Here is a 16193-nt window from a genome sequence, read left to right on the forward strand (position 1 = left end):
GCAAGTGAAAGTGAATGAATGTATAGGGAGAGAGCTAGATTGGTACAGTACTTCCACAGGTATTTTCCCTCTTTGAAGACAATAGTAAAATCTATAACAGGTATAGTTTTGAGGAATCAAGATGTTTGGGTCTACATCGGAAGGCCTGAACACACAGGACAACGTCATTCCTCTAGAAGCTCTGTATGACAGATGGAAGGACCAGTATCTTACCGGTAGAAGAATGGATGACCAATGTCAATCATCTCCACCTTGTCAATCATCTTCACCTTGTCAATCATCTTCACCATGGCGATTTCAGCTTCTGAAAAACAGGCAATAGAGAACATTATATAATACATAATATCATAATGAGATGTTCTGGAATTATTTAACAAAAAACAGACTTGTTTATGTTCACAATCACTTGCATGATAAATTCCCATCGTGTGAAGTGTCTTGGTATACCGACGGACCAGATTGCTCATTGGAATATGTAACATTCGTGTGTGGGCGACTGTGGGCAGTCTCTGTCCTTCCAGTTCCCCATCTAGTTCCAACAATTAGTTAGCTCCTCCAGGGAACAACCCAAACACAACCCTTACCTCATCATCTGTCCACTTATGTGAGGAAAACACCGTTTTACATCATTTAAAATGGCCCATTCTCTATGACTAGATGAAGAAACTCATCAATAATATGTTTTAAGAAACATTTAGGTATACACCATCTTGATTTTGTTCTATTATAAAAAGATGGAGGCTATTTCTTTCATATTGTGTATTTCATAATGTGTCTTTGGTAAATGTTCAAATCTTACAATTCAAGTCCCTCTGGCTGTAGTATAATCACATGGTGTCTGGGACATGAGACTGTTGCAGGTGTCTCACAGATGTCCCCTGGCTGTAGTATAATCACATGGTGTCTGGAACATGAGACTGTTGCAGGTGTCTCACAGATGTCCCCTGGCTGTAGTATAATCACATGGTGTCTGGGACATGAGACTGTTGCAGGTGTCTCACAGATGTCCCCTGGCTGTAGTATAATCACATGGTGTCTGGGACATGAGACTGTTGCAGGTGTCTCACAGATGTCCCCTGGCTGTAGTATAATCACATGGTGTCTGGGACATGAGACTGTTGCAGGTGTCTCACAGATGTCCCCTGGCTGTAGTATAATCACATGGTGTCTGGGACATGAGACTGTTGCAGGTGTCTCACAGATGTCCCCTGGCTGTAGTATAATCACATGGTGTCTGGGACATGAGACTGTTGCAGGTGTCTCACAGATGTCCCCTGGCTGTAGTATAATCACATGGTGTCTGGGACATGAGACTGTTGCAGGTGTCTCACAGATGTCCCCTGGCTGTTGTATAATCACATGGTGTCTGGGACATGAGACTGTTGCAGGTGTCTCACAGATGTCCCCTGGCTGTAGTATAATCACATGGTGTCTGGGACATGAGAATGTTGCAGGTGTCTCACAGATGTACCCTGGCTGTAGTATAATCACATGGTGTCTGGGACATGAGACTGTTGCAGGTGTCTCACAGATGTCCCCTGGCTGTAGTATAATCACATGGTGTCTGGGACATGAGACTGTTGCAGGTGTCTCACAGATGTCCCCTGGCTGTAGTATAATCACATGGTGTCTGGGACATGAGAATGTTGCAGGTGTCTCACAGATGTACCCTGGCTGTAGTATAATCACATGGTGTCTGGGACATGAGACTGTTGCAGGTGTCTCACAGATGTCCCCTGGCTGTAGTATAATCACATGGTGTCTGGGACATGAGGCTGTTGCAGGTGTCTCACAGATGTCCCCTGGCTGTAGTATAATCACATGGTGTCTGGGACATGAGGCTGTTGCAGGTGTCTCACAGATGTCCCCTGGCTGTTGTATGACTTCAATATTAAACCCCCATGCTGTCTTTGTAAATGTTTTTCTAAATCATCACTTTATGTCAAATAAATAACTATATGTTTATTTTTGTTTTTACCTCAAAATACATTTTTTTATCATTTATTTCCCTGAGCCTCCTTGGGTCACTGAAAAGCTCAGTCCGATTGTGTGGGCGTAGGGATACAAAGTGTCTTCTCAAGTTATTGTCTTACATTGTGCTAGAGCTCTGTAAGGTGTTCCTGTGGGATGAAAACAGATGATGGTGAAAGTCAGAGGGTGTTAGCTAAACATAATCAGGTAGGAGGTCCAGAGCGGCACCAGAGTAGCGATCGATGGTAGAAAGTTAAATACCTAGTGCTGTTGCTGTTTGGGGTTTTAGGCTGGGTTTCTGTACAGCACTTTGAGATATCAGCTGATGTACGAAGGGCTATATAAATACATTTGATTTGATTTTAGTGCTTTTATCTACATTGTCATCACCAGCTTTCTCCAATAGTGACATTACTATACACAACTACAGTCTGTGAAAGGTGGAAGAGGTAGTATTTCATACTTACTACACACGCACACACAACAACACCTAGCTTCTCAACGACACCTAGCTTCTCAACGACACCTAGCTACTCAACGACACCTAGCTTCACAACGGCACCTAGCTTCACAACTACACCAAGCTTCTCAACTATACCAAGCTTCTCAACTACACCAAGCTTCTCAACTACACCTAGCTTCTCAACTACAACTTCTTTGGCAGCATCTGTTGTTATTTGTGATGGTTGGGGTGAAAATCTACCAGAGAATAGATCTCCAGGAAGATGGTTGGTGACCACTGCCGCTACACACACTACACATGTGTGTTAAAATAGTCATACAGTCAGTCACAGATAGACCCATAGCCCCTACCCATTGACAATTCCTACTAATCGTTTATAGGACATGGTCCAACCATTACACTCTCTGAAAATAGTAATACAACATAGAGTACTTTGTCAGACAGTCAGAGAGTACTTTGTGTGACAGTCAGAGAGTACTTTGTGTGACAGTCAGAGAGTACTTTGTCTGACAGTCAGAGAGTACTTTGTCTGACAGTCAGAGAGTACTTTGTCTGACAGTCAGAGAGTACTTTGTCTGACAGTCAGAGAGTACTTTGTCTGACAGTCAGAGAGTACTTTGTCTGACAGTCAGAGAGTACTTTGTCTGACAGTCAGAGAGTACTTTGTCTGACAGTCAGAGAGAACTTTGTCTGACAGTCAGAGAGTACTTTGTCTGACAGTCAGAGAGTACTTTGTCTGACAGTCAGAGAGTACTTTGTCTGACAGTCAGAGAGTACTTTGTCTGACAGTCAGAGAGTACTTTGTCTGACAGTCAGAGAGTACTTTGTGTGACAGTCAGAGAGTACTTTGTCTGACAGTCAGAGAGTACTTTGTCTGACAGTCAGAGAGTACTTTGTCTGACAGTCAGAGAGTACTTTGTCTGACAGTCAGAGAGTACTTTGTCTGACAGTCAGAGAGTACTTTGTCTGACAGTCAGAGAGTACTTTGTCAGACAGTCAGAGAGTACTTTGTCAGACAGTCAGAGAGTACTTTGTCTGACAGTCAGAGAGTACTTTGTCTGACAGTCAGAGAGTACTTTGTCAGACAGTCAGAGAGTACTTTGTCAGACAGTCAGAGAGTACTTTGTCAGACAGTCAGAGAGTACTTTGTCTGACAGTCAGAGAGTACTTTGTCAGACAGTCAGAGAGTACTTTGTCTGACAGTCAGAGAGTACTTTGTCTGACAGTCAGAGAGTACTTTGTCTGACAGTCAGAGAGTACTTTGTCTGACAGTCAGAGAGTACTTTGTCTGACAGTCGGACAGTACTTTGTCTGACAGTCAGAGAGTACTTTGTCAGACAGTCAGTGAGTACTTTGTCTGACAGTCAGAGAGTACTTTGTCAGACAGTCAGAGAGTACTTTGTCAGACAGTCAGAGAGTACTTTGTCTGACAGTCAGAGAGTACTTTGTCAGACAGTCAGAGAGTACTTTGTCTGACAGTCAGAGAGTACTTTGTCTGACAGTCAGAGAGTACTTTGTCTGACAGTCAGAGTACTTTGTCTGACAGTCAGAGAGTACTTTGTCTGACAGTCGGAGAGTACTTTGTCTGACAGTCAGAGAGTACTTTGTCAGACAGTCGGAGAGTACTTTGTCTGACAGTCAGAGAGTACTTTGTCTGACAGTCAGAGAGTACTTTGTCTGACAGTCAGAGAGTACTTTGTCTGACAGTCAGAGAGTACTTTGTCTGACAGTCAGAGAGTACTTTGTCTGACAGTCAGAGAGTACTTTGTCTGACAGTCAGAGAGTACTTTGTCAGACAGTCGGACAGTACTTTGTCTGACAGTCAGAGAGTACTTTGTCTGACAGTCGGACAGTACTTTGTCTGACAGTCAGAGAGTACTTTGTCTGACAGTCGGAGAGTACTTTGTCTGACAGTCAGAGAGTACTTTGTCTGACAGTCAGAGAGTACTTTGTCTGACAGTCAGAGAGTACTTTGTCTGACAGTCAGAGAGTACTTTGTCTAACAGTCAGAGAGTACTTTGTCTGACAGTCAGAGAGTACTTTGTCTGACAGTCAGAGAGTACTTTGTCTGACAGTCAGAGAGTACTTTGTCAGACAGTCAGAGAGTACTTTGTCAGACAGTCAGAGAGTACTTTGTCTGACAGTCAGAGAGTACTTTGTCAGACAGTCAGAGAGTACTTTGTCTGACAGTCAGAGAGTACTTTGTCAGACAGTCAGAGAGTACTTTGTCAGACAGTCGGACAGTACTTTGTCTGACAGTCAGAGAGTACTTTGTCAGACAGTCAGAGAGTACTTTGTCAGACAGTCAGAGAGTACTTTGTCAGACAGTCAGAGAGTACTTTGTCAGACAGTCAGAGAGTACTTTGTCAGACAGTCAGAGAGTACTTTGTCTGACAGTCGGAGAGTACTTTGTCTGACAGTCAGAGAGTACTTTGTCAGACAGTCAGAGAGTACTTTGTCTGACAGTCAGAGAGTACTTTGTCTGACAGTCAGAGAGTACTTTGTCAGACAGTCAGAGAGTACTTTGTCAGACAGTCAGAGAGTACTTTGTCTGACAGTCAGAGAGTACTTTGTCTGACAGTCAGAGAGTACTTTGTCAGACAGTCAGAGAGTACTTTGTCTGACAGTACTTGTCAGACAGTCAGAGAGTACTTTGACAGCATTTCAGTCTGAAGGACGTATGATTTGAAGTGACTGGAATATTCAGAAAGGTATTGGGAAGTGATCAGAAGATCACCAGGCAATAATTTTGTGTAGAAAATAACATAAATGCTTTCAATTATGTGGTGCTGTCCTCCCCAGTCTGATTATGCCCGGTCATGTCCACTCTCTGCTCTAATGAGCCCTGCACAGCTTGAGAGCATTGTAAAGGAAAACAGATTAGTGTTCCTGAGAATATTAGCATTCAGGAATGGGGCAATATTAGCACACAGCTAATAATAGTAGCTCCCGAGTGGCACAGCGGTTTAAGACACTGCATCTCAGTGCTTCAGATGTCACTACAGACACCCTGGTTCGATTCTAGGCTGTATCACAAGCGGACGTGATTGGGAGGCAAACATTTGGCCCAGCGTCGCCCAGGTTTAGCTGGTGTAGGCCGTCATTGTAAATAAGAATGTGTTCTTTAACTGGACTTGCCTAGTTAAATAAAAGGTTACATTTAAATTAAAAAAACTATTATAGGTCCAAACGTTCAAGAGGTAGAGACACATTTGCAGGAGAAAAACAGAAAGCACTCTTCCACCATTTGCTAATGGGGATCCAAATAAACAAACAAACAGAGGAAAAGTGTAGCTGGCTATGCAGGAACATTGTTTACATTGTGAGAAGGTACCTTCTACCTTGGCACTAGGGCAGCGTTTCCCTTTTACGATTCTGATATCCCTTTTTATGTAGCTAGGCTAGCTACAGGTACCCTATGTAAATATAAATGTCAGGTCAGTAGCTAGCTAGCTAGCTAGCTATCCTAGTTGCGGTCGAGAATAGTAGCTAGCCAACTAGCTAAGCTAATGTTAGCTAGCAGCAGCACAACAATATAATGTCCTTTGCTTTAAATAATAATAGTTAGCTAGAAGAATAACTATTTTGAGATGTACTTTTTGAAACGTTGCTGTTGACTGCTGCTGCTTGTTGGGAAAGAACTTTGATGAAGGATGCTGCTAGCAAATCCACTGCCTAAGAAACAATTGCTGCTTTGCAGACAGCTACTGCACATCTCTTTTGCTTATGTTCATTGCTGTAGCCTTTTAATGCAGTCAATTGATCAAATCGCCCTCTAGTGGCATCATGGGTGGAATGTTTCTCATATTTTTCATAATTTCATAATTCATTAAAAAAGAAAGTAAGCCCATAACAATGTCTGCGAGGTGTATACTTTTGTTTAAAAGTAGATGTGTTTAAGACTACCAGGAAACTGTGACCATGATTTAGCCCACTGCAGTGAAAGGTTAAAGTGGAAGTAGGCCTAAATACAGATATATTTTGGTCTTTGGTAGCATAAGTGCACGCTGTCAACAATGAGGAATGGAATGTCAATATGACAGGGCAGGGCCAACAACCGTGTAGGAGGATATATGCACATCAAGATAAACTGTCATTGGTCTATTATAATTATATCAGATTGTAATGTCATGATCTGGGCCAAAAACGTGTTTTTATAGACAGCTCTTATACTAAAGGGCACATTCATCATTTTCACAGTTTCAGTGTTGTTTCGATCTAAAAGTGTGGAAATATCATTAAAAAAGCACAATTTTAACTGCATTTCCCCTTGATTGTCTACTCTGAAGACAAGAGGAATAGCAGTCTTTGCATAAAACCATTTGAAATTAGTAACAAACCATTTGTAACAGGTCAAGTGTTAAAAAGGACATTTAACCACCTGACCAATTGGACCAATGGTTAAATGTCCTTTCAAACACCTGACCAATTGGACCAATGGTTAAATGTCCTTTCAAACACCTGACCAATTGGACCAATGGTTAAATGTCCTTTCAAACACCTGACCAATTGGACCAATGGTTAAATGTCCTTTTAAACACCTGACCAAATGGACCAATGGTTAAATGTCCTTTTAAACACCTGACCAAATGGACCAATGGTTAAATGTCCTTTTAAACACCTGACCAAATGGACCAATGGTTAAATGTCCTTTTAAACACCTGACCAAATGGACCAATGGTTAAATGTCCTTTCAAACACCTTACCAATTGAACCAATGGTTAAATGTCCTTTTAAACACCTGACCAATTGAACCAATGGTTAAATGTCCTTTTAAACACCTGACCAATTGAACCAATGGTTAAATGTCCTTTTAAACACCTGACCAATTGAACCAATGGTTAAATGTCCTTTTAAACACCTGACCAATTGAACCAATGGTTAAATGTCCCTTTAAACACCTGACCAATTGAACCAATGGTTAAATGTCCTTTCAAACACCTGACCAATTGAACCAATGGTTAAATGTCCTTTTAAACACCTGACCAATTGAACCAATGGTTAAATGTCCTTTTAAACACCTGACCAAATGGACCAATGGTTAAATGTCCTTTCAAACACCTGACCAATTGAACCAATGGTTAAATGTCCTTTCAAACACCTGACCAAATGGACCAATGGTTAAATGTCCTTTCAAACACCTGACCAATTGAACCAATGGTTAAATGTCCTTTCAAACACCTGACCAAATGGACCAATGGTTAAATGTCCTTTCAAACACCTGACCAAATGGACCAATGGTTAAATGTCCTTTCAAACACCTGACCAAATGGACCAATGGTTAAATGTCCTTTCAAACACCTGACCAATTGAACCAATGGTTAAATGTCCTTTCAAACACCTGACCAAATGGACCAATGGTTAAATGTCCTTTCAAACACCTGACCAAATGGACCAATGGTTAAATGTCCTTTCAAACACCTGACCAAATGGACCAATGGTTAAATGTCCCCCCCCCCACTAATACTTGCTTTGTTCCTTCAACTGCTTTTTTATTGTAATTATATCTCACAAGGATATGATGATGATGATGATGATGATGATGATGATGATGATGATGATGATGATGATGATGATGATGATGATGATGGATTATGGATTATGATAACTATTATCATCATCACTATTTGAAATATAAAAGTCACCTGTAAGTCGGTCATATCACATCTACCATTAATGGAATCAAATCATGTTGGTTTATTCCTGCTTTCTCTCTCTCTCTCTCTCACACGGTGTCTCCCCCGGGGTAATCACATTCCAAAACACACACAGGAATTTCCACCAGCCCAGCTAGCATACCACCCCACACACGCACACACACAGCACGACTCGCATACCACCCCTCCTCCCGCAACTTAAAGAAGGGAAAACACACACACAGATCCTGTCTGCACCCAACCACACTCTCAGATCTCTCCCACCCTCACACACACACACACACACACACACACACATCTAGCTCGACTTGCATACCACCCCTCCTCCAGCAACTTAAAGAAGGGAAAACACACACAGAGATCATACGCACGCACGCGCGCGCGCACACACGCACGCACAGTCTACAATGATAGAACCAAGGCAGACCACACACTGTTGCAATGCCATGCTTCTTCTGGTCTTTCACACAACGCAAACTCTAGAATATGATAGATAGCCTAACTGTAGACCTAACAAAATAATGGCACTTATCTAAACACCAATCTTATGAATGAGAAAAAACGTAGCAAATAAAGCAATAGGCTCAATACTGTATATCCTAAGTATTACGATGATATACACAGTCGACAGCTGTAGCTTACCTTGTGGTTGTCTGTCTCCGGACTCGAGTTTTCTTCCTCCGCCCCTTGCTGTTGCAAACGCCAAGAGTCGTGCAGGAGGGAGCCCGGGGTTGCAGACACCTTTCCATGGCGCGACACTCCGCAGTTACATGCTACAAAAACCGGAACGCGACAACAACAAAAAAACATCACCAAAGGCTGAAAAAGACTTTCTCTAGCAACTGACTTTCTCAAATGACTTTCTCATCGCGAATGCACTTAATGATCTCATCACACAGTCATCTGCGACTCCTGCAAGTCATTTCCCCTCTCCCCTTATCGCTGACTGGCCGCGGGGCTTTTCGCCGTGTGCATACTGAATCAGTCGGAAATGCCACTGAGTTTCCTGCTTCAGCATAGCTTCCCATTCACCTCAGCCTGTATATAGGCGCGTCCCTCGCTCGCCCTGACTACGACCCCCAGCCAGCAATAAATCCCCTGGTAAACAGGGGCCGTCCCTGCTGCGACCCGTGTGCGTGTAGTGCGTGCGCGTGTCCATAGACACATGTACGTTTTCAGGAAAGTCCACTTCTCTGAATAACACGATTTTACAGACAGAAATGATAAGGTTACATGTTTTCCAGAATATGACTAGCCTACATTTGTTTCTGCACTCAGCCTGTAACCACATTTGGTTCCTTGAATTAGCCTTGAATTAGACTGATCTACTGGGCTTTGTAGATGTATAATGTTATCACATAATGCAATTCTAATGTCAATAGTTTTGAATTGAAAAAATATGTATACCACAAATCTTTCTCCAGTCTCTATCCCTCCTCATCTCTCCTCTATCCCTCCTCATCTCTCCTCTATCCCTCCTCATCTCTCCTCCATCCCTCCTCATCTCTCCTCCATCCCTCCTCATCTCTCCTCCATCCCTCCTCATCTCTCCTCTATCCCTCCTCATCTCTCCTCCATCCCTCCTCATCTCTCCTCTATCCCTCCTCATCTCTCCTCTATCCCTCCTCATCTCTCCTCTATCCCTCCTCATCTCTCCTCTATCCCTCCTCATCTCTCCTCTATCCCTCCTCATCTCTCCTCCATCTCTACTCTCTCCTTCACGCCTCCTCCATCCCTACTCATCTCTCCTCCATCCCTCCTCATCTTCCCTCCATCTCTACTCTCTCCTTCACGCCTCCTCCATCCTTCCTCATCTCTCCTCCATCCCTCCTCATCTCTCCTCCATCCCTCCTCATCTCTACTCCATCCCTCCTCATCTTCTCCTCCATCTCTACTCTCTCCTTCACACCTCCTCCATCCCTCCTCATCTCTCCTCCATCTCTCCTCATCTCTCCTCCATCTCTACTCTCTCCTTCACGCATCCTCCATCCCTCCTCATCTCTCCTCCATCCCTCCTCATCTCTCCTCCATCTCTACTCTCTTCTTCACACCTCCTCCATCCCTCCTCATCTCTCCTCCATCCCTCCTCATCTCTCCTCCATCTCTACTCTCTTCTTCACACCTCCTCCATCCCTCCTCATCTCTCCTCCATCCCTCCTCATCTCTCCTCCATCCCTCCTCATCTCTCCTCCATCCCTCCTCATCTCTCCTCCATCTCTACTCTCTCCTTCACGCCTCCTCCATCCCTCCTCATCTCTCCTCCATCCCTCCTCATCTCTCCTCCATCCCTCCTCATCTCTCCTCCATCTCTACTCTCTCCTTCACGCCTCCTCCATCCCTCCTCATCTCTCTTCCATCCCTCCTCATCTCTCCTCCATCCCTCCTCATCTCTCCTCCATCCCTCCTCATCTTCTCCTCCATCTCTACTCTCTCCTTCACACCTCCTCCATCCCTCCTCATCTCTCCTCCATCTCTCCTCAATCTCTACTCTCTCCTTCACGCATCCTCCATCCCTCCTCATCTCTCCTCCATCCCTCCTCATCTATCCTCCATCTCTACTCTCTTCTTCACACCTCCTCCATCCCTCCTCATCTCTCCTCCATCCCTCCTCATCTCTCCTCCATCTCTACTCTCTTCTTCACACCTCCTCCATCCTTCCTCATCTCTCCTCCATCCCTCCTCATCTCTCCTCCATCTCTACTCTCTCCTTCACGCCTCCTCCATCCCTCCTCATCTCTCTTCCATCCCTCCTCATCTCTCCTCCATCCCTCCTCATCTCTCCTCCACCCCTCCTCATCTCTCCTCCATCTCTACTCTCTTCTTTACGCCTCCTCCATCCCTCCTCATCTCTCCTCCATCCCTCCTCATCTCTACTCCATCTCTACTCTCTGCTTCACGCCTCCTCCATCCCTCCTCCATCTCTCCTCCATCCCTCCTCATCTCTCCTCCATCCCTCCTCATCTCTCCTCCATCTCTACTCTCTCCTCCATGCCTGCTTCATCCCTCCTCATCTCTCCTCCATCTCTACTCTCTCCTCCACGCCTCCTTCATCCCTCCTCATCTCTCCTCCATCCCTCCTCATCTCTCCTCCATCGCTCTCCATCTCCCCCAATCTCATTCTCCGTTTGGCAGTAATGTCTTTACAGCGGAGGATAACAAGGGGCATTACCATCACATTAGACATTAAGAAACAACTGCAATGGGATTTCACCTCTCTCTCTCTCTCTCTCTCTCTCTCTCTCTCTCTCTCTCTCTCTCTCTCTCTCTCTCTCTCTCTCTCTCTCTCTCTCTCTCTCTCTCTCTCTCTCTCATAGGATGAAGGAGGGGGATTGATCTTGTAATGGGGTGTATAGCTATTTGCATTTCCTCAAAATGCTTTTGAAATAGTTTTTTCCCCCACTGTCCCTTTCTCTTTTGTCAACCTCTCAATTTCCCCGGTGAGAGTGATCGTGTGATGGTGAACATGGGAAACGTTGTTACTTATATCAGTAGTTCAGATTTGAGGTGTCAATCAGAGACATTGCATTCATATTGTGAAATCCCCTGAATAAATTAACACGTTTTCTCATCTGAACTTCTCTGGTATGAATTTCTTTTTCTTTTCATTCTCTGACATTTGAAACCACTGCAGAAGTCCTATGACAACATTTACAGTTTGCTTTAGGCTGTAGTCTAATAGCTGTAGTCTATCTCTCTCAGTCATTCCCTTCAGAAATCAATGGGTGCGGACATCAGGCCATTTGCCAGTATTATTGGGCAAGGTGTGAGGGGACTTCAATGGACTGTGACATCAGGGTCAGGTCTGTTGACCAGTCTTTTAGAGGCAGGGTTGCGTTTGTCTGGTTAAAGTGCCACTGTAGAATGGTCTGGCAAACCGTTTTGAGTAAATCCCAGCCCGAACTTCAGTGGATGATGTGCTGTCCAGCCATATTTAGAATGTTGAAATTATGGCACGGCGTGGCATTTTATTTCCAACCGCTGACTAAGGTGTCTGTTACTATCTACAAGGCTCGCATCGAGCTAGGGTGTTGGGGATGGGCTTGAACTGTGGCATCGAGCTAGGGTGTTGGGGATGGGCTTGAACTGTGGCATCGAGCTAGGGTGTTGGGGATGGGCTTGAACTGTGGCATCGAGCTAGGGTGTTGGGGATGGGTTTGAACTGTGGCATCGAGCTAGGGTGTTGGGGATGGGCTTGAACTGTGGCATCGAGCTAGGGTGTTGGGTATGGGTTTGAACTGTGGCATCGAGCTAGGGTGTTGGGGATGGGTTTGAACTCTAACCCTAACCTTTAACCTTAACCCTAACCCTAACTCTAACCTTTTAACCCTTAACCCTAACCTTTAACCCTAACTCTAGCCCTAACCCTAACCCTAACCCTAACCTTTAACATTTAACCTTAACCCTAACCGGACATTTCTAAAATGTTAAACTTCATATTCATCATCTTCAGCACCACAGCAACATCAACACATCTTCAGCACCACAGCAACATCAACACATCTTCAGCACCACAGCAACATCAACACATCTTCAGCACCACAGCAACATCAACACATCTTCATCACCACAGCAACATCAACACTTCTTCAGCACCACAGCAACATCAACACATCTTCAGCACCACAGCAACATCAACACATCTTCAGCACCACAGCAACATCAACACATCTTCAGCACCACAGCAACATCAACACATCTTCAGCACCACAGCAACATCAACACATCTTCAGCACCACAGCAACATCAACACATCTTCAGCACCACAGCAACATCAACACATCTTCAGCACCACAGCAACATCAACACATTTTCAGCACCACAGCAACATCAACACATCTTCAGCACCACAGCAACATCAACACATCTTCAGCACCACAGCAACATCAACACATCTTCAGCACCACAGCAACATCAACACATCTTCAGCACCACAGCAACATCAACACTTCTTCAGCACCACAGCAACATCAACACATCTTCAGCACCACAGCAACATCAACACATCTTCAGACAATTAGTAGGTAATACTTAGACAACAAGTAGACAATTAGTAGGTAATACTTAGGCAATAAGTAGGCAATTAGTAGGCAATTAGTAGGTAGTACTTAGGCAATAAGTAGGCAATTAGTAGGTAATACTTAGGCAATAAGTAGACAATTAGTAGGTAATACTTAGACAACAAGTAGACAATTAGTAGGTAATACTTAGGCAATAAGTAGGCAATTAGTAGGTAATACTTAGACAACAAGTAGACAATTAGTAGGTAATACTTAGACAACAAGTAGACAATTAGTAGGTAATACTTAGACAACAAGTAGACAATTAGTAGGTAATACTTAGACAACAAGTAGACAATTAGTAGGTAATACTTAGGCAATAAGTAGACAATTAGTAGGTAATACTTAGACAACAAGTAGACAATTAGTAGGTAATACTTAGACAACAAGTAGACAATTAGTAGGTAATACTTAGACAACAAGTAGACAATTAGTAGGTAATACTAAGACAACAAGTAGACAATTAGTAGGTAATACTTAGGCAATAAGTAGGCAATTAGTAGGTAGTACTTAGGCAATAAGTAGGCAATTAGTAGGTAATACTTAGGCAATAAGTAGACAATTAGTAGGTAATACTTAGACAATAAGTAGGCAATTAGTAGGCAATTAGTAGGTAGTACTTAGGCAATTAGTGTGCAATTAGCAGGTAATTAGTAGGTAATACTTAGACAATAAGTAGGCAATTAGTAGGCAATTAGTAGGTAGTACTTAGGCAATTAGTGTGCAATTAGCAGGCAATTAGTAGGTAATACTTAGACAATAAGTAGGCAATTAGTAGGCGATTAGTAGGTAGTACTTAGGCAATTAGTATGCAATTAGTAGGCAATTAGTAGGTAATACTCAGGCAATAAGTAGGCAATTAGTAGACAATTAGTTGACAATAATTAGGCAATTAGTAGAGGACTAGTAGGCTATTAGTAGGCAATAAGTAGGCAATAAGTAGGAAATTAGTAGCTAATACTTAGGCAATTAGTAGGCAATTAGTAGGCAATAGGTAGACAATTAGTAGACACTTAATTGGTAATAATTAGGCAATTAGTAGGCAATTAGTAATTGGTTCAAATCACACAATGCATGCTGATGATGTCGTTGGAAACACTTATCTTCTTTGAATTTTTTTTACTACAAAACATAGAAACGCACCATTTTCACATGTGTTGATGTTGAAGTGATGCTTGAGATGATGCATGTGGAGTTGAACATTTTAGAAATGTTCCTTTAACCACCCTATCCCAAACCATAACCATAACCTTAACCAGACGGAATTAATGACTACATTTAAGATGAACCCTATCCCAAACCATAACCATAACCTTAACCAGACGGAATTAATGACTACATTTAAGATGAACCCTATCCCAAACCATAACCATAACCTTAACCAGACGGAATTAATGACTACATTTAAGATGAACCCTATCCCAAACCATAACCATAACCTTAACCAGACGGAATTAATGACTACATTTAAGATGAACCCTATCCCAAACCATAACCATAACCTTAACCAGACGGAATTAATGACTACATTTAAGATGAACCCTATCCCAAACCATAACCATAACCTTAACCAGACGGAATTAATGACTACATTTAAGATGAACCCTATCCCAAACCATAACCATAACCTTAACCAGACGGAATTAATGACTACATTTAAGATGAACCCTATCCCAAACCATAACCATAACCATAACCGTAACCAGAAGGAATGAATGACTACATTTAAGATGAACCCTATCCCAAACCATAACCATAACCTTAACCAGACGGAATTAATGACTACATTTAAGATGAACCCTATCCCAAACCATAACCATAACCTTAACCAGACGGAATTAATGACTACATTTAAGATGAACCCTATCCCAAACCATAACCATAACCTTAACCAGACGGAATTAATGACTACATTTAAGATGAACCCTATCCCAAACCATAACCATAACCGTAACCAGACGGAATGAATGACTACATTTAAGATGAACCCTATCCCAAACCATAACCATAACCTTAACCAGACGGAATTAATGACTACATTTAAGATGAACCCTATCCCAAACCATAACCATAACCTTAACCAGACGGAATTAATGACTACATTTAAGATGAACCCTATCCCAAACCATAACCATAACCTTAACCAGACGGAATTAATGACTACATTTAAGATGAACCCTATCCCAAACCATAACCATAACCTTAACCAGACGGAATTAATGACTACATTTAAGATGAACCCTATCCCAAACCATAACCATAACCTTAACCAGACGGAATTAATGCCTAAAGTTACATTTCATTTCACTTTTTGTACAGTTTGTCTGACAGCTATGAAACGGCAAAACACATTGTAATTATAAAGGCAGGACATGCCATAAATCATGCATTGGAGAGAAGTGGAGATTTGGGGTTATTTTCTAGTTCTGCAGCTGTATCTCATGTAAACTAGAGATTATTATTCTATATATTTTTTAAGTAGTCTACACGTGTTTGTATCAGTCCTAGAGAGGGTTTTACTATTCAGGCCAAAGTGTCTGCAATGGATGACCAGGCTTTCCTAACCCTCTCCTCGGGCTCTCCCAGACGTTTTACATTTTTGTTTTGACCCTAAACTGGCACCCCTGATTCCATTAGTCAACTAATCATCAAGCCTTTGACTAATTGAATCAGGTATGCTGGTTTAGGGTAAAAATTGAAAGTTCTAGGTGGCCCGAGGAGACGGTTGGTAAACCCTGCATTACTGTTGTGTGGTGGAAGTATTATTCTTCTAATCCCTGTTCTTTCACCAGGAATGTAGCCCCCCTTCTATCTCTCTCTCTGTGTGTGTGTGTGTGTGTGAGTCCATCTGTGCCAGCTTGTGTGTGTGAGTGTTTGTATTCATGCTTGTTTGTGTGTGTGTGTGTGTGTGTGTGTGTGTGCCTGCGTCTGTGAGTGTGTGTGTGTGTGTGTGTGTGTGTGAGTGTTTGTATTCATGCTTGTTTGTGTGTGTGTGTGTGTGTGTGTGTGTGTGTGTGTGTGTGTGTGTGTGTGTGAGTGTGTGTG

General features: G+C 42.9%; 1 protein-coding gene across 1 annotated transcript in view; it reads right to left on the reverse strand.

Annotated features, from left to right (window-relative positions):
- Nucleotides 1-290, reverse strand: part of LOC116352882 (mucin-2-like) — a gene marked incomplete at its 3' end in the record, with an annotated part of 37438 nt that extends 37148 nt beyond the window's left edge. The window contains exon 1 of the mRNA XM_031802283.1: nt 214-290. Coding sequence (XP_031658143.1) covers nt 214-290 — 77 coding nt within the window. The remainder of the gene's footprint in view (nt 1-213) is intronic.
- Nucleotides 291-16193: the final 15903 nt, after the last annotated feature.

The sequence above is a fragment of the Oncorhynchus kisutch genome, linkage group LG2 (genome assembly GCF_002021735.2).
Source record: "Oncorhynchus kisutch isolate 150728-3 linkage group LG2, Okis_V2, whole genome shotgun sequence".
Classification (NCBI taxonomy): Eukaryota; Metazoa; Chordata; class Actinopteri; order Salmoniformes; family Salmonidae; genus Oncorhynchus; species Oncorhynchus kisutch.